At 40.9% G+C, this 20,001-nt stretch overlaps 1 protein-coding gene and 1 long non-coding RNA gene across 4 annotated transcripts in view; one reads left to right on the top strand and one right to left on the bottom strand.

Moving 5' to 3' along the window:
- Positions 1-20,001, bottom strand: part of LOC132371911 (uncharacterized) — a 179,184-nt gene that overhangs the window by 21,543 nt on the left and 137,640 nt on the right. The window lies entirely within an intron of this gene.
- The window catches only part of CHN2 (chimerin 2), a 325,324-nt gene that overhangs the window by 302,934 nt on the left and 2,389 nt on the right, over positions 1-20,001 (top strand). Inside the window, exons 8-12 of one of the 2 annotated variants that reach the window (XM_059933676.1) lie at positions 4,358-4,442; positions 8,594-8,767; positions 12,383-12,460; positions 14,739-14,876; positions 16,553-16,658. In XM_059933676.1, coding sequence (XP_059789659.1) covers positions 4,358-4,442; positions 8,594-8,767; positions 12,383-12,460; positions 14,739-14,876; positions 16,553-16,658 — 581 coding nt within the window. The remainder of the gene's footprint in view (positions 1-4,357; positions 4,443-8,593; positions 8,768-12,382; positions 12,461-14,738; positions 14,877-16,552; positions 16,659-20,001) is intronic. The other variant, XM_059933677.1, reaches the window with a different exon arrangement.

The raw sequence follows: 20,001 nt of genomic DNA, 5'->3' as shown, positions 1-20,001 counted from the left end.
ATTACATTAGCTTCATTAAGTGAATTGTGGAGCTTTTCTTTTTTTTCCTCTCCGCTCTGCAGTAGTCTGTATTGGCTAGGGATTGTTTTTTAAAAATTCGATCAAACCTAATAAGATCATTTGGGATCAATGACTATTTGAGGGTAGATGTTTTACTGCAGATTTAATTATTTAATGGGTATAACTGAATTTAGGTTTTCTATATTATTTTGAGTCATTTTGATAATTTATATTCTTTAAGAAAATCATCCATTTCATATAACTTTTAATTTTGTGGGTAGAAAGTTAGCATTCTCGAGGTTTTTGTTTTATATCATTACTGCATCTGCATTCATGTCCTCTCTTTTATTGTTTGTGCCTTTTTTCTTGATCAATTGCCCAAGGTTTGCCTATCTTATAAATCTTTTTAAAAATCACCTGTTAGTTTTTTTTAATCCTTTTTCTTTTCTTTTTCTATTTCATTATATTCTACAATAATCTTTTTTGTTTCTTTGTTTTACTGTTTGAATCTTCCATATCCTTTTTTTCATCCTGTTTTTCAGTCCTCTGAAATTAGTCATCTTGTTGTTGTTTCATAAACAGGCTTGATTAGATTGGCCTGTGTTTCCCAGTTTTCTTGCTAACCCTGGCTTCTTGAATCCTGTCCTTTCCCACTAGGTTCAGTGTGCTTCTTACAGAACTATATTATCCCTAAGTGTATCTTTGAGTGAGGACCTGTGAGTGGAAACTCTTGGCATTTGTCTGAAAATATCTTTATTTCACCCTTGCTTTTGAATGGTAATTAGCTGTGTATAGAAGTTAGGTTGGCAGTAATTTTCTCTGAGCACTTTGATGAAATCTGTAATCTACTTGTCTCTTTTTTGCTGAGGAGAAGTCTGTTTTCATCCTAATTGCTGTCCTTTCGCAGGTAACCTGTTTTTTCAGGATTTTGCTTGTCTCTTTGGTATTCTGCACTTTCACTCAAATCTATATAGGTCTAAATTATTTTTTATTCATCAGGTTTGAGGCTCATTTAGCTTTTCTTAATCTGAGGGGTTTGTGTCTTTTAGCAATTCTGGAAAGATCTCAACTGTTTCTCTTTTTGAATATCGCTTCCATATATGCCCTTAACCCCATCATCTCTCAGCTTTTCAGGATCATCACTCCTTTGCTTCTCTCTCTTCTGCAACTCCAGTCTCTTCTACCTATTGTGTCAATCTCATTGACAAGTCAACATGCCCTAATGTCTCCCATCTTTTATTTAAAAAAAAAAAAAATCCTCGCAGGGCCCACCCCATATCTCCCTGGAGCTATCTTTGTTGCTTTGCTGGACATCACCACCAAACTTCTTGATGACTTTGCCTACACATTTCTCTACTTCCGTGCCTCCCAGTTATCCTTCAGTTCCCTCGAGTACGACTTCTGCCCTCAACAATCCAGAGACAGCTCTTGCCAAGGTTGCCAATGACTTCCATGTGTCTGAATCACAGTTCAGCCCTCATTTAACTGGACCTCTTTCCAGCATTCAACCTGGTTGGCCACTCCTTCCCTACAACACGCTTCACCTCTTGACTTCTGAAACGCTTTACTCTCTTGGTTCTCTCCAAATGTTGGAGCACCATGGGCTTGGAATTGAGCTCTATTTCCCTCATTTTCTACTCTCTATTGCTAATAGGTTTTTTTATTCCATTCACACGATTTTAAATACCATTTACTTGTCACGGATGGCCAAATGTATACCTCCAGTTCCACTCCTCCTCTGAGTTATTGAATTGTGTGTGAATTCCTGCTTGACCTAACACTTGGAATCTCAGCAGCATTTTACCTTAAACTGCTCAAAGCTGAATTCTTGAATTTCTCCCAAAAGAATGTCTTCCATATCTCAGCAAGTGGCATCACTATCTACCCGGTTTCTAAAGCTAGAAGCTAGGAGTCACTCTTGATTCCTCTCTCCTTCAAAGACCCACATTTATTCTACTGTCAAGTCCTTTAAATTCTATCTTCAAAAGAGAACTCAAATCCATTCACTTTCCGTCTCTTCCTCCAACATCCTGGTCATGGCCTCTATCATTTCCCAACTAGAAACCACTACCCAGTTTCTGAATCTTTTCTGCTGTTAACACTCTCGCTTCCATTTTCAACACAGTGGTCGGAACATCTTTTTTAAAAAATCATCTTCCTACTTGAAGTCCTTCAGGAACTTCCTATTGGACCTAGATTACAACCAAATCCACACTCGTTAATAAAGGCTTCAAGGCCCTGTCCTACCTTCAACCGCATCCCAATTTCTCTCCCCCTCACTCTGGTGTTCTGGCCACCCTGGCCTTATAGTCCCTCAGTCACACCAAGCTCTTTTGCTCCTGCAGGACCTCCGTAGATTCCTTCTGCCTGAAATGCTCCCCTCAATGCCCCCACCAGACTGGCTCCTTCTCTTCCTTCAAGCAGCTTGAGGTCACCTTTCAAAAGATGACTTCCTGACCGTCATGGATAACACCGGGGCCTTTCTTAAATCTCTCTAGTAACAGCCTCATTTTTTCTTTTATAGCCCTTTCCGCATCTTTTCTTTTCTTTTCTTTTTTTTTTTTTTTTGAGATATATTATTTACATATTATTTTATCGATCTTGCAGTTTCAACAGTATATTAACAATCAACTTTGTTGCCATGATTAACCAGCAGGTCCCTTTAGAACATTTCTAGTAAAATATTAAGAAACCTTTGATTGCTGAATTTGTAAAATGTTCAGCTTTCAGCAGGACACTTTACTGAGGAATTCTTTTAGTACCACATTTAATGTGAGTGGGCCTTTCAGTGAATCATGGCATTTGGCTCTGGGAGAATGCAAGCGCTCCCTCGGATGGACTCTCTGCATTCCAGCAAGGGGTGCTCTGTCAGAGCTTAGTGTCATTTCCTTGCAGCACGATTCTCCACTTTAGTAAAAATAATTCTGAGAGGGTTTTTTTCCCCCCATCATTTTTCAAAGCAGAAATAGTATAAGGTGTGCAGTTTGCATGTGACAAACTGAAATACCAAAAGACTATTAGAACTTAGTTTTATTGCATAGAAACCGTGGTCAGAAGTTGCTCTTTTTGATGGGTTAATTGACTACTTTCTCTGCCTTGACAAATCTGTGAGTGCCATTAGGAGGGAACCAAGCTTGTTTCATTCGTCACTTTATGTATACCCAGTTACTAGTATATATAAATAAAGACCTCAAAGTGATGCCATTTTTTCTTAAGTAGAGCTCTGATGAACATCTTCCCAAATTGTGACCGTAGTTGTCGTCCTGACTATACAGGCCTGTACAGGCCTCCCAGTCTCTTAAAAAAATAATATTGTCTGCATGTCTTTTATTTGTTAATGGAGGTTTAAAACTTTGAAAGTCCTTATATGAGCCACACAGTCTCATAATATTTTAATTTTGTAAAAATTCAAGACCTTTTCACATAGATTGATGTGCCCCAAATAGACTGCCTGTGATGGTTTCTGGCTTACTTCAACCACATTTGCTTTCAAGGAATCCCCTAGCTCTGCTTCTTGCAGCTCATTGGTGCCAGGGAACATGTATTTTTTGTTTTGTTTTAAATCATGACTTAATACATGGTCCTGTCACAGGTGGACCTGTACCTGAATAATGAGAGATAAGACCATCCTTACTTCATAATGTTCAAAATATTTAACAACTGACTTGGCCACCAACCAATGAGACTGGCACCTTGGCCAATCAGAAGGCACTTTCAACCTACACACACCCAGAGGCCACACCAGGGCCCGCTGAATACAGACACCTCTCTGGGGAAGGCAATTCTATAGACCGTATTGGTAGCCTTCATTTTCAGCCAACTCCCTCACTTTTTAAAATGCCTTTTCTGGAAGTGGCTTAAAGCCTTGGAACCTTCTAATTTTCCCACAGTCATGTCTTATTTATACCTACCTGGATAGTCTATAAATAGGGCAACTTTGGTCAAAAGGCCACAGTAACCGAGGTCTGCCTTCCAGAACTTGCTGAGCTAAATGCAGGTTATAGCAACCAGCTCAGGCTCTCTTGGGTTTTTCCATACAGTGCCTTGTTTTGGGTAGGGAGAGTCTCATTCTTTAGCTGATGGCATGGCCCTGTCCTCTTACTGTTTCTCCACATTCCTTTCTGGCTCTGGTATGGGGCATGGAGGCTCAGTGGAGGATTTTCCAAAATCAAAGCACATCTATGTTTTTTCCAGGTCTGTTCACAACTCATCCCCACTGGAAAGAAAACGCCCAGTGAGGAATGCTCACTCCCACTCAGGCCTTCGTTTCTTGGTGTCATCTATTCGTTTCACGTCCAAGGCCACCTGCCTCCAGGTGACTGACTTCTCTAACACTTTTCTTCATCTTGGCTCACAGGTCCACACGTTCCGAGGCCCGCACTGGTGTGAATACTGCGCCAACTTCATGTGGGGGCTTATTGCCCAAGGGGTCCGATGCTCAGGTAGGCACGGAGCTTTCCTACCCCTTTTCCATTTACATCAAGTGCCGCAATGATGAGCTGGAGGGCATCTCTCCAGAGCGGGGAAATAGGCCCAGATTAGCTCAGAAGTCTAGCTTTCTGGAAGATTCAAGGCATCTCTGTGCTTAATGGAGAGACCCCTCTAGGTGTTTGCTAGAATGAAAAGGAATATCTCTGTTTATACAAGAAAAGAAAAAAATCCAGGGCAGTATATTTTCGTAGGCACCTACCTGCCACCCAAACTAGGTAGCTGTCCTTAAAAGAAAAAAAATAAATCAATTCCAATGGAATTGCATAGATAGAAAAGTTACATTGCTTTCCCATCTTCTATTTATCATGCCATTTAGCCTCACCAATGAACCTTCGGGGAGATGCAATTATTCTCCCCATTAAATAGATGAAGAAACTGAGTCTTACTGATAATCATTAATTGCCCTTGGCTACATAGTAAGTGGTGGAACATTGATTTGGCTCCAGAGCCCATACCCAGTATTTTTCTGCCATCAGATTAGCAGTGAAAATACACACCTTGATTTGATATCACATATTTTCAAAGTACTTTGAAACCCTAGGTGTTTTTCCACCTAGAACTAGACGCACACACCCATTGCTAAGAGCACACAGCACATCTTATTAAGATACATCTAACAAAACAGCAAAGAATTGCCAAATTAATGTTTAACCAGGCTTCCTAATTCATCATGCCATGCTTTTTCTGGCAAACAGTTCCGGCCGGGAGCAAGAATAGCCTCCTATGATATGTTGACTGGGTTTCCACTGACAGCATGACTGATTTCTTTCTTGCTAGGGTATGATTTTAAAAAATAATTCTTATGAAGCATTTAAAATAAGCTAATGACACTACGTTAAGATGATCTGTTTCCTACAAATGAACTTATTTACAAAAAGAAACAGACTCACAGACATAGAAAACAAACTTATGTTTACCAAAGGGGAAAGGTGGTGGGGGAGATTAATTAGGAATTTGGGAGCAACATATACACACTACTATATATAAAATAGATAAACAAGAAGGACCTACTGTATAGCACAGGGAACTCTACTCAATATTTTGTAATAACCTATATGGGAAAAGAATCTGAAAAAGATAGATATATAACTGATCACTTTGCTGTATACCTGACACTAACACAACACTGTAAATCAACTATACTTCAATAAAAATTTAAAAAATAAAAATTAAAAATGATGATCTGTTTCCCCATACTGCCCATTTTGGGTCACAGGCTCATGGGACCTTACGTCCTTTCTCTGCCTGGAAAGGGCTATTTCAGCTTCTACTATATAGATACAGCAGTCACCTGTGGTGATACCTGGACGGGTCCAGGAGTGCTCGTGCATGTCAATTCCTCTACCTGCCCGCATCCGAGATCCATGAGGCAAGCAGTAAATGTAGGTTTGGAGGCAGACTCTCCAGAAATGTTCCAGATACCCCTGATTACCACAAAAGTTACAAAGTATCTCACAGTTCAACCACTGAGCAAAGTGGTGGAATATCTGAATTGCTCAGTGGTCATTAGTTCAACCTGTTCAGATTATACCTATCAAAAATATCCCTAATTGCTTCTATTATCCAATTTCAGCAGGAAACTGGTCCAAAGTCAATATTATGAGAACAAAACTCGGGGGATTCAGATTAGCTGTGAACAGCAACTTGCTCTGGGATAAGAGAGTTTGGGGGTTTTTTTGGGTTTTTTTCTGTGTTTTTTTTTTTTTTTTAATAAAACATAATTCTAAGGCTATGTTACTATTCTCCAGTGGCCACTGTTTAACCTCATACTTCCTCTGGGCAGCAGGAGAACTGAAAACTGATCATTAAATGTTTGGAATATCCATCATTACCTCTCAACTCTCCATATTTTACATAATTTAAATATTTTTAAAATTAACTAGACTTTATTTATAGCATATAGAATTGTATTCGTTTGCAAAAACTGAATATTTTTATACTTGTTAGAAAACATCTTCATTTTAATAAAATATCAGTATTTAACTCTACATAAAAACACTGTCATTTCAGACCTTAAAATGAAGTTTATAAAGAAATTAAAAATAGAATTATCCTGTAATCCAGCAAGTCCACTTCTGGGTACATACCCAAAAGACCTGAAAGGAACAGATCTTTGTACACCCACGTTGATAGCAACATTGTTCACAACAGCCAAAAGGTAGAAACAACCCAAGTATCCATCAGTGGATGAACGGATAAACAAAATGTGGTATATACATAAAATGGAATATTATTCAGCCTTCAATAGAATGTTCTTCAGGAAATTCTGTCATGGGCTACAATATGCATGAACCTTAAGGACATTATGCTAAGTGAAATAAGCCCGTCACAAAAGGACAAATACTGTATGATTCCACTTCTGTGAGGCATCTAAAGTAGTCACATTCATACACGCAGAAGGCAGAATGCGGTTGCCAGGGGCCGAGGGGAAGAGGGTCCAGGGAGTTACTGTTTTATGGGTACAGAGTTTCAGCTTTGAAAGATGCAGAAAGCTTTGGAGATGGGTGGTGTTGGCCGCACACAGTAGGAAGGTACTTAACACCACTAAACTATACACTTAAAATGGCCAAAATGGGGAATTTCACGTATATTTTACCACATTTCTAAAAAATTGTTTTAAATGAAGTTTATAAGAATTCAGTGAGTAAGAATGACCAATGAAATAACTTAAGAACAGCTGGGCAGGTATCCTTATATTTTCTATCACCGTATTTGCTGTTTCTTCTCTTTAACTCTCATGTAATGCTCCTCACACTTCAGACTTCACATATATTAATTTATTTGATTCTCATGATAACCTTCAGAGTAGGTGCTATTATATCCAAACAAGAAAACAAGCCTATTCTATTTAGTTCAGTTCACCAACATTTATATTCACTAAATAGATCTATCAAATGTTATTGAAGTTTACTTGAGCTTTGCTGAATTTCTCATGTTGATAAAGCTAAGATAATTAGAACTGGTTTTGTCTTTGGAAGGGGATAGACAGAGAACTCAGCCAGTAAACATGACATGAAAATCATGTAATGACAAAAATCATTTTCTGATGATTCTACAAAAGTGTAGATCCTCTCAAATCCTTGGTGTAGTTAAGTGCTTTTATTTAAAGCAACTGATTACAATATTCATTATCATGTGTGTATAATATTATATAAAATATAAAAATGATATTATTATTCTTTACACCTATAAAAACACTCAGTATTAGAAGGTACTTTGAATAGATACCAAATCAACTTTGAACATCTTCAGCATTAAATTTTTATTTTCCAGAACGTAGACTGTGCCTTGTTGTTGTTAGAAATTCCATCAGGGGATACCAACTGCTAATAAGGCTTTTAATGTGCACACTGAACTTAAAAGCACCTTTTCAGCTTTGCATCTTGATATGAGCTTTATAAATAATTAGTCTTATCATCACATTACATGGCATTGTTCTAAATTGTAAACTCTCGGGTACTCCCACCGGTGTCCAGTTAGACAGTATTTCCACTCAACAGGTGTCAAAATAAGGCAAGTAGAAAGGAGAACGGCCTACTGAAACTGCCCAGCAAGGAGGACAGGAGTGGAAAGTATGGGCAGCTCTCCAGGAAGGCGAAAGAGGATGCCAATGGTCATGGGTCTCTCAGACCAAAGATTAGAGATTCCTACAAAGAGAGTAATCAGGTCTTCCATAAAAGGAGTGTCACGAACTTAAGGGAAACAACCTAGCAAAAGTCCTAGGCGCCCTTTATGAGACACAATTTGCTCTGGGAATCCAAACCCAAAAGCCCTCATATGGACCCAAAGTTTCCAGTTCCAAAAGGGAAAAAAAACATACAAACAACCTGGCTAATTACCAAAGCTATCTCCATGAGATGTTCTATTCTTATGGTCCAGCCGCAGAGAAGGCTTATTGAGAAAAATGGAATTATATAAGTTTCATGAGTAAAGATAGATTTCATACTCACCTTGTGGACAGCATCACCTCTAAGTGGGATGGATGTTTCAGAGAGATACAGCAAACTCTGGGTGTTTTCATTTTTATTTTTGGTAACGTATAATTTGTGTTGAGCTTTGACAAAAGGGCCAGGCAAGCTTAATGTGGCTTCTTTGTTTACAGACTGTGGATTGAACGTACACAAACAGTGTTCCAAGCATGTTCCCAATGACTGCCAACCTGATCTCAAGAGGATCAAGAAGGTGTACTGTTGTGACCTGACAACACTCGTGAAGGCTCACAACATGCAGAGACCCATGGTGGTAGACATATGCATTCGGGAAATTGAAGCAAGAGGTTTGGAAAAAAATCCCTGCTTATTATAGTGATTTTATTTTTACTGTTGTCAAGGAGACTTTCTTACAATTGTTAAATTGACTCTCCAGTACCAATCTTGGGGAAATGGTCTGCCCAGGCCCATGCACACGTGTGCGCGGGCACACACACTAAATCCAACCAACGACATCAATTTCTGTGTCGTACATAAACCATGCATGTATGCATTTAACACACGCTTGCTAAGCATTTATCATGTGCTACACACTGGGGATATAAAAGTCACAGTTCACACCTTCAGGAAATTCGTAGCATAATTTGCAGAATCGGGGGTTGGGGGCAAATAAATAGATGCTGTGAGTACATGTATTCAAAACACTATTAAAAAAGAACCACGGAGTCACAGAGGAAAATATTTTAATCTTATCTGAGGAGAGTTCAGAAAGGGTTTATGGCAGAGGTGAGGTTTGAATCGAGTCTTTGAAAGTGCTTCTATTAAATAAGTAAAGAAATTTTTGGTCAACACATATATTTTCTACCATATAGAAATTCACTCCAAGTATTGGTTCTGTTTATTTCAAAGAGGAGAGTTAAAAAATTGAAAAGATCTATTCATTGAAAATTGAGAAGGCAAGGAAGATAGAAACATTTCAAAGAAGAGATTCTTTATATTATGCTTGAGTCATCTTTCCTTTATTTGTGCTTTGGCCACTTTTCAGTATCAAAATGTTCAGTGATATGGTGGATAGAGTCTGGTTAGGGAGAACTGGATTGTTGGATGTAATCTGGATAATTGGAAAGGCTTTTACCATTGTTGCCATGTATTTACCCTGCTATAGTTGGTATCCATCATTGTGTCCAAATTGGCTTAATATAGTCTGCAGGTATTCATGCATTTGCCAACCATCCCATTCTTTCCAAAACAAAACAGGATATTATAACTTGTTATCCCAAACCTTTTAGAGATAGGAAATTATTCCCTCTTCCATACAGGATGAAAACGATAGCTATTCTGTTCCCTTAAGACTTGCTCATTTCATCTCAAATTGTAAGAAATGCCTCCTGCCTTTTGACTGCTGTGTCTGTCAGAGATGAATGGGAGCTTTGGAATCTGGTGAAGCTGTTGATGCAGGGGCTGAGCTGAGTACGAGTTGAGGGCGGTGCCCTGACTCTGGATGAGTGGCTGGGAGGAGCAGCCCTGTGTCCTGCTGTTAAGAGGACTCCGCGACCCCAAAGGGTCAGATCATCAGCCTCTCCAGAGCCTGCAATCAGGACTTGTGCTTCTCTGAAGAAGCTGGGATCATCCCATAGTGATCCTCATCAGAGACTACTAATAAATCGGGCAAAGTTACTACCACATCTGGTGTCTAATGTGTCCATGGGGAGCACAGCACTAAGCATGTCTAGTACAAGAGCTAGAATAGCACAAGTTAGGAATTTATACGGAAGTCACAGCGAAGGGACTGGAGCTACAGGCATTAGGGGCCTGTGCATGAGAGCAGAACCAGAGGATGGGCTGGAAGAAATTCACGTGATGCTGCCATTCCCAGCTTCATTGCCACCACTGCCAACATCTTACCCTGTCTTCCACCCATAGCAAATTTCTTATTGTTCTCCAAATGCTTCTATCGCCACTTGTTCCTGCATGATATGGCGGAGTGAAAAGATCATGAACTTGAAGTTAGATTCCCAACCCCTTCTCAAGTTAGCTATAGTATGACCTTGGGCAAGTTACTTACTCCATTTGAATATCTATTTTCTCATCTTTAAAGTAACAGAATCAGTTGTACCTCCTAAGGTAGTTACGAGGGTTAAAATGAGTTGATCCATATAAATGACCTAGTACAGGGCCCAACATAATAGGAATCAACTGTGTTATTTCTTTTGGCTTTTTCTTGGAATGACCAACTCCCCTAACTCTACCTCCAAATCTGTGTGTCTAACTGATGTACTTAACCCATAGGTTTCAGTGCTGTTACAGAGACCCCAAATAATAGTGTCTTCAAAAAGATAGAAATCTCTGTGTCCGGCAGCAGCCCAGGGCTCATGGAGCAGCTGCCCAGTGACAGGAACCCAGGCCCTGCAAGCTGTTGCTCTGTCTTCCCTGAGTGCTGCCCTCATCTGCATGGTCCCAGATGGTTATCACCGTCTCATCTGCATTCCAACCAAGAGCAAAAGGGAATACCCTTTCTCTTCAAGTCCATGACCCAGGCACTATACACATCACTTCTGCTCTCTTCACACTGGCCAGGAGTTAATGGCCTCTGCGATGGATGTTGTTCTAAAAACCAAGGGTTTCATCACAACAGAGGAAGTGGAGAACTAGTATTAGACGGGGAGCTGGCAGCCTCTGCTAACTCTGGCAAACTCCAGCCTGTCCTTCATGATGTCCTTTAAAGAGAGCTCCTCAGTAAGACCTTCCCCATGGCCTGTTCTATCAAAAGGCAGGGCTAGTGTCCACTGCACTGTGCTCCCCTGTGCCACTGTGTCCTTGCCTCTGCTGCAGTGCAGGTTACAACTGGACTGGAGCGTGCTTACATGCACCGCCGACTAGAACAGGATGACACCTGGCCTCATCTTGGGGGCCAATTCAGTCGATCAGTAGTGGCATCCTAGACAGCTGTCCTGAGACGAATTCTGAGTTCTGCTCAGTGGGAGAAAAAGCTGAGGTCAATTAAGAATGTCTCCTCTGGTCACAGGAGAGAGGAGGGGTAGTATTTATGCCATGCATTTGTCGTCTCTGATGCAGACCCGATGTCAACCCTTATATATGGCAGATAGTACATGTGAAAAACAGAAACGCATGTTAGTTATCAGGAGTTTGACAGAGTATACTGCAGCAGCAGTAGAAGCTATTTATTTGCTTATTTATTATTGCTGTAGCTATAGTTTGATAGCAGCTAGTTTTTGACATAAAAGGTCTGAAATCTTGTCCTCTATCCCTTCTGATACTTTGGAAATATCTTAACAAATCAATGAGATCTAGGAGCAGAACCCACATCTTTTTCTTAGCCTAAATATACAGTGATCAAGTTTCCAGAATCATTCAATAGAATTTTATTTTCCTGCATCCGTTTGTATGATCATTTATTTGAAGGTATACCAATTAAATCAATCATATGTAGTTAAACATTTAACATATTGTCATGTTTATGATTAAACATACAAGGCTATAAAATCTGGATAGTTCCAGTAAAATCAGGATAATATGTACCACACACATGCATACTTGTATTGTGTACCTAGTACACTGCTACATGCAGTATGGCATATGGATTGAAATGATGCTGCAGGGAAAATAGTTTGCTGCAGTGAAATCACATCCAGCTGTCAGATGAACAAAGGAAGCAGACCACGGTTGATGAGAATCTTGACCATGGGTTCACTTTGCAAAGCCAGGCAGGAGGAATAGCAGATCGCTGAGGTCTCCACTGCCACACAAGCAAATGAAGACAGACTTGCACAGAAACCGAGATGGACAAGTTCAAGTTCTGACGTGACAGTATGTAATATATAAGAACACTGACTATATTTGCTCATTTCCTGATAGCACGCAGTGTAGATAGGAAATCAGATTCTTTTTTAGACGTTTTAGGAAGCTAAAGTTAAAATCTGTCTGTCCCTTTTTTTAAACAGGACTAAAGTCAGAAGGGCTTTATAGAGTTTCCGGGTTTACTGAACACATCGAAGATGTCAAAATGGCATTTGACAGAGGTAGGCTTGCACTTTCTTGAGTGCCAAATGATTTATCCTTAGCATCCTCTCTTTTGGAACCAGATTTTACTCATAATGGGAATGGGTTTTTAGAGCTACTGAGAGCTGTTCTTTAGGAAGCCAAGGAGTAACGGTTTACAAATATCATAGTTCTCTGCTTCTCTGGGGAAAGTGTTTTTTTAAAAGTCATGCACAGTTGACCATATGGAGAAGTGAGTTTAAAATACTCCTTGAAAATGATCAGACAGCATTTGGTGCCATTAAGGTTCTTGACTTGGTTGCCCAACATTTATGGTCAGTTCACATGGCACCAGGGTACCTTCTGCATCCTCCATCTCAGATCCCTTTGATTTCTTCTCCCAAAGCTCTAAAGAAGAGAGCACAGGGATGGGGGTACCCCTGGCACTGAAGTAGGGGAAGTTTAGGAGGTAACTCCTTTTGTTCTTTGTGACTGTGCCATACATCCTCTAGGCCATATTCTTTCATAGGTCAGATATCATGAGCCAACTTGGGAACTTATTAAAAATACAGATCACCAGGGCCCACCCTGAGGACTCATTCAGGAAGCTGAGTGAGCCCAAGAATCTGTATATCTGTTGAATGATCCAAATAATTCTGGTACAGCCAATCAGAGATGGAACATCTAGCCCACTAGCTAGGACCTCCACTCTGCAGAGTAGTAGACAAGGTCTCTGATGATCTAGCTGCCCTATCTGTCCAGGCTCATAGCCAGTTCCTCCTGTCTGTATACTTTGTACCCCAGCAGTACTGAAATACACCCTACCTCTTTTCATGAACAAGCACCTGGGCTCACGTTGCTCTGTCCATCTAGAATGTGTTCACATCTCTGCCTGGCAAGCACTTACCTATTCATCAGGTGTCAGCTCAAGTCCTTCCTCTGTCATGACTCCTCCCCAACCACCCCAAGCTGACCTAAGAATTCCATTTCCTTTTCCTCTGCCCGCCCCCTTGTTTCCACATGTCTCCAGCATAGCAGTCTTATTTCCTTGTAATTGTTGAGTTGCAGGCCTGACTCCCAGTCTAACTAGAGTTATTTGAAGGGAGTACAGTTGGCCTTCTGTATCTGCAGGTTCCATATCGGTAGATTCAACCAATCATGGATCAAAAATATTTTTTTAAATTCCAGAAAGTTCCAAAGAGCAGAACTTGAATTTGCCACATGCTGGCAACTCTTTATGTAGCATTTACATTGTATTAGGTATTGTAAGTAATCTAGAGATGATTTAAAGTATACTGGAGGATATGCATACGTTATATGCAAATACTAAGCCATTTTACATAAGAGACTTGAGGATCCTTGGATTATAGTGTCCACACAGTGGGAAGTTCCTGGAACCAATCCCCCTTGGATACTGAGGGACAACCATATGTCTTTTCTTCTTTGATGCACTAGGGCTTAATAGTGCCTGGCACATGGTAGATTCTCAATAAATATTTGTTAAATACATAAATAAGGGGATCAGATGGCATATCTGCTACACTCTTATTGTTTTCTGTACATTAGGAGCTTTTTTAATCCTCAGAACCAAATTTGCTGAGGCATTTGTTCTTTCAATTCTCTGTATAAAGGAAAATGCTGATAGTCCCTATATGATTGAAACATTTTTCTATCCAGAAAGTTTTATAGACTGCAACAATTAAATTGGACCGATATTTACTAATGGTAAAACAAAAAGTCAAAAAATGTCTTCAGAATGATTGTAAAAATAGTAAGAAATATAACATTACCTATACATGAGGGAAGGTTAAAGTTTCCCAGATTAAAGTCCTAGGGACTAGGGGAGAAGTAATCAAGTGAAAAGAAACTTCAGTAAGCCTGAAAGAGACATTAGAAACTGAAGATATTCAACCATTATTTTCTGTATGTGATCTTCAAATCCAAGTCCAAAGAATACTAAATAAGAGATTCTTGATTTTTTTACTTCAAATTAGATTGTTATTCTATTATGAACCTTTGTGTCTAGAATATAAATTACTGTGCTAGATTTCTATTTAGCAAATTACCAGGGGCTGGGACCCAAAGAACTATTTTAAGTCTATTTCACTACTTTTCTGGCTACACTTACCCTCAGACCCAAAATCCCTCTCACCAAACTTCTTTTGTTACTTCCTGCATCTCAGTGTTATTAGAAGCCAAAGTAGTCAGCTGAAACTTGTAAAGGAGCATTCATTGTTGGATCTTTTTTTCTTTCTGGGCATGCTTTAACTTGGTGAAATAAGGTCCTAATTAGGAATTGGATCATTGATTGTTTTTCAGATGGTGAAAAGGCCGATATATCTGCCAACATCTATCCAGACATAAACATCATCACTGGAGCCCTTAAACTGTATTTCAGAGACTTACCCATTCCTGTCATCACCTATGATACCTATTCCAAATTTATAGAAGCAGCAAGTAAGTATGGAGAACTAATTTTTTAATGGCACTAAAGTTTTAAGTGCAATGCTTTTGACTTCAAGAAAATTAAAACTCAGACCTGATTAAATTATTGCATGAGAATTTGCTTTGCCAAGCGAGGGCACAATGGTACAGTTAAGAGAAAACGAGGCATAGTTCACCAGCTGAGTTGACCCAATACTAAGCCAGCTCTACTCGGCTGAAGCTGGGTGCCAGGCAGTTGTGTCTCTCCCCATCGTTTCTTCTATGCTGGGAACCAGCACAGTCAGGCTTACTCTGTTATATGTTGAAAGCAGAATGTTTCTGCAGCAAACAATCAGATGTTCTTCAATGAGGACTGTATAGATTAACTACTTTCATCTATTAGGCAGAATCCCATTGCTCATCAATTAAAGTTATACCCCAAGTTTTGCACATTGATGCTGTTCAAAGTTAGTAATAGGCCCAGAATATACTGTGTCAAGTACTATACTAGGAACTCTCACCAATATCTCCTTGTTTAATCTTCCCATCTACCTGATGAATCACATACTCTAATCCCATTGTACAGAGGAGGAAAGCTAGGCTTGGAGAGCTGAGCTCACAGGTCCAGGAATGGAACGTCAGCATTGGACTTCCATCAGTCCATAGCTGCTCATTCAGGGTTTGGCACTTGGGTCACCGCTGTCAGGAGAGAGAACCATAGTGTGTATATGTGTGTTGGGGAGTGGGGGGAATTGCACTACACTTTGTCCAGGAGCATGGTGAGGAAGGGGAGATTCAGGTGCTAGAATGAATGACGTAGAAGTCAAGCACACCTCAAGGAACTTTTTATTAAAAAAAATATAACCTTTAAAGGTTATGCGTTGCTAAACATAATAACAAGATACCTGACGGGGAGAGACGTGGGCCGGCTGGGATTAGTGCAAGGTGTACTTTCCAGATGAGCTGTGGCCCTACTCCCTGGTGAGAGCATTCTTTCCTGGGTCCTGGTGGTCTTGGGGGAGAAGGTTCTGGCAGCAGGGTGCCCTCTGCCCCAGGAGGAGTGACCAGGGGAGCTTTCTTTGAGTCGCTGCCAATACCTATCAGAGTCCTAAAAAGCAGAAGCATGCATGCTTCCTCCCATTGTTAACGTGCCTACTATCTGCTTCCTAACCTGGACGGCACACTGGGGTTAACCATGCCAACGTTCTGGTGAAAAGTGCCATCAGTGCAGACTGAGTTGGCTGGCTCACCTGCCAGTGCCCTTGCATTGTAGAGTGTATTCCGTCATGGAAGCCTGCCACGGAAAGAGCTGGTAGACAACTTCAAGAGAACGCTCCCAAGTGTGGTCCAATTTAAACTAAAGCTGGGGATAGTGAGTTTTCTAGCAAATCCAGTGTTCAGAAAATGGGCAAAACACAGTCGGTGCGTGTGCCACCAGCAAGCATCTACAGGGCTGCAGATTCATGGAGGGCAAGGACCGTGGGCAGCCTCCTGCCACACAGCCAGTGGACATTCAATACGCACGTGGTTCCCAGCCTCAAAGCCTTTTCTGGAATACGGCAAGACATGAACACATTGATTACTTTAAGTGAAATGTTAGTAGACTGCCCCTTTTTCTGCAACCTGAACAAACCAAACTTCTTGTTACTTCCCTGAAGACTTTAATGTTTCAACACTGCACGAATATTCATTACGTATGATCTTCACAGAAATCTCCAGTGCGGATGAGAGGCTGGAAGCAGTCCACGAAGTGCTCATGCTGCTTCCCCCTGCCCATTATGAGACCCTCCGGTACCTGATGATCCACCTAAAGAAGTAAGCTGACTCCTCCTCGGCGCTGCCTCTGCAGCCCCTACCTGCCCCGGGCAGTTAACGCATCAGGAAAGGTTCACAGCCTCCCCAACCCGCTGAGTGGACAGACCGCCCTTCAGAGTGAATTAGGCCGCCTTCTCCAGGCCGGCCCCATTCATAACTGCCAGCCACTCACTCCGTGGCAGGGGCTGCTCCGTGCACTTTAGATGTGTTATCTCTGTGTGGGGGGTACTGTTAGACGATATTGCTGAAACTTGGGGAGGTTCAATAAGTGATGCAGAGAGATGCAGTAAAGCCAGGACTGAACCCCAGTCTGAGCCGTGGCCCTTACTCTGTCTTAACCATTTGCTTGCACTGCCTCCGCCTCTGCACCTTCCTCCCATGCCGGCCTCATGCTCTGTGTTCTGTCCGTCCTCCTGCGCACTAGCGTCCCAGATTCCTGAGGCTGCCTTCCTTCTGGACAAGTACATTCCCACTCTGATCTCTTGTTTTACTTGACGTGTTAATTATCTATCACTGAGGAACAAACTGCCCCCAAACTTAGTGGCTTAGAACAATAAACATTTATTATCACGCAGTCTCTGTGATCAGGAATCCAGGTGGCTTCACTGGGTGCCTCTGGTTCAAGGCTTCTGATGAGGCTGCAGTCAAACTGACAGCCAGGCTACAACCTCCTCTGAAGGCTTGAGTCGGGGAGCCTCCACTTCCAAGGTCAGTCACATGGTGTTTGGCAGGATTCAGTTCTTCAGTGGCTATTAGACTGCAGGCCTCTCTTGCTGACTGTTCTCTGGAGGCCACCCTCAGTTCCCTGTCCTATGGGTCTCCCCATAGGCAGCTCACCCAAATGGCAGCTGGCCGCCCTTACAGCAAGCAAGCAAGAGCACCCAAGATGAAAGATAGTCTTTCTGTAACCTAATCTCAGAAGTGATATCCCGTTGCTTTTGCTATACCCTGTGGGTTAGAAGCAAGTCACTAGGTCTAGCCCATGCTCTAGGGGAAGGGGTTACAGAAGGGTATGAATTCCAGGAGGCACGGATCACTGGGAGCCATCCCAGAGGGTGCCTGCCACAGAGGGCTACACACCGGGTTATCTGTGTGAGAGCACGTGAGACAGATGGAGATGGGTGCTCACAGGATACTAAGTCTCTGGTCCCAGACTCTTTTACCTAAATCATGGATCTCTTTCCTTCACTGTACTTGTATAGTGAAGTCAATGAGGTGGTCTTTGAGATGTTGGAAGGATCAGGGTGCTTCTGTGTGCCTTCCTCTGTGTTTCTGGAAGTTACATGGCAACAGCCCATTCTTAGATTAAAAAAAAAAACATTGTCTATACTGACCAACTTACAGATCCATTCAGTAAGTGAAAGGAAGCAAGTGGAGAACAGTGTAGAAACAGTAAGGCATTGAAGTTTTAATTTTTCTACCTTTAAAACATATAAATACTCTTGCTCATATTCAGCGTGATCCGGGATGTAACGTGTAGCTTAGAAGAGTCCCATTTTGATTAATTTATTTTTTAAAATTTATTTATTTTATTTATTTTTGGCTGCATTGGGTCTTTGTTGCTGCGTGCAGGCTTTCTCTAGTTGCGGAGAACGGGGGCTACTCTTCATTGCGGTCTGCGGGCTTCTCATTGTGGTGGCTTCTCGTTGCGGAGCAGAGGCTGTAGGTGTGCGGGCTTCAGTAGTTGTGGCACGTGGGCTCAATAGTTGTGGCTCGTGGGCTCTAGAGCACAGGCTCAGTAGTTGTGGTGCATAGGCTTAGTTGCTCCGCGGCATGTGGGATCTTCCCGGACCAGGGATTGAACCCATGATCCCTGCATTGGCAGGCGGATTCTTAACCACTGCACCACCAGGGAAGTCCCTGATTAATTTATTGAATTTAAGAGTACAAGTAATTTTTGGATAAAAAATAGACTTGAATGTCAGCATGGCTTTTAAATAGCTCTAAGTTATTTCTTTCAGTGCCCAACTGTTACACTTTGGAAGGCAAAGTATCATTTTCAGGAGAAATGCTGACATGTGCCAGTTGAATCTTAAATGCCAATTATTTAGTATTTTTACTATGGTGGGTTTGCTAGCCATCTTGTTTGGTCAGGCGTGATGCCTGACTTAGCAGGGAAATATGAGCAGTTTGAAAGTGAAGAATGTCCTCTTTCTTACCTCCCTCTTAATTTCGCAAGGTGAAGGCAATGCAAGCTGAATTAACCTTCCTAAAATAATGCTAAATGGCTAGTCTTAATTACTTTCAAGAGAATAAACACAAAGGGGTGGCTTTCTGTGCAAAACCTAAGCATATGTTAATCCTATTTTGCTCTTCTTTGGAGAATGTAATCCCTTTTAGATCTGTTAGGAACATCCTAAAACCTAAATTCCTTAAAGCAAACTATCAGAGAGATCATAATTTTATTCTACTTGGAAGGTATTAAGCCAACTTTGGAGTTTGAACTTCATGTTTTAAAGGCTTTGCAGTTCTTGAACCTGGATGTTGAAATGATGATTTTCTTTTTATTTTTTTAATAATTTTTATTGGAGTATAGTTGATTTACAATGTTGTGTTAGTTTCAGGTGTACAGCAAAGTGAATCAGTTACACATATACATATATCCACTCTTTTTTAGATTCTTTTCCCATACAGGTCATTACACAGTATTGAGGAGAGTTCCCTGTGCTATACAGTAGGTCCTTATTAGTTATTTTATATACAGTAGTGTGTATATGTCAATCCCAATCTCCCAATTTATCCCTCCCCCCCACTTTCCCCTGGTAACCATAAGTTTGTTTTCTACATCTGTGACTCTATTTCTGTTTTGTAAATAGGTTCATTTGTACCATTTTTTTTTAGATTCCACATATAAGTGATATCATACGATATTTGTCTTTGACTTACTTCACTCATTATGACAGTCTCTAAGTCCATCCATGTTGCTGCAAATGGCATTATTTCATTCCTTTTTATGGCTGAGTAATATTCCATTGTATATATGTACCACATCTTCTTTCTCCACTCCTCTGTCAATAAACATTTAGGTTGCTTCCAGGTCTTGGCTATTATAAATAGTGCTGCAATGAACATTGGGGTGCATGTATCTTTTCGAATTATGGTTTTCTCTGGATATATGCCCAGGAGTGGGATTGCTGGATCATATGGTAGTTCTATATTTAGTTTTTAAGGAACTTCCATACTGTTCTCCACAGTGGCTGTACCAATTTATATTCCCACCAACAGTGTAGGAGGGTTCCCTTTTCTCCACACCCTCTCCAGCATTTATTGTTTGTAGATGTTTTGTTGATGGCCATTCTGACCAGTGTGAGGTGATACCTCACTGCAGTTTTGATTTGCATTT

The sequence above is a fragment of the Balaenoptera ricei genome, chromosome 9, assembly GCF_028023285.1.
Source record: "Balaenoptera ricei isolate mBalRic1 chromosome 9, mBalRic1.hap2, whole genome shotgun sequence".
In the NCBI taxonomy this organism is placed as follows: domain Eukaryota; kingdom Metazoa; phylum Chordata; class Mammalia; order Artiodactyla; family Balaenopteridae; genus Balaenoptera; species Balaenoptera ricei.
The sequence above is the reverse complement of the archived record's forward strand: the minus strand, read 5'-3'. Positions and strand labels throughout refer to the sequence as shown.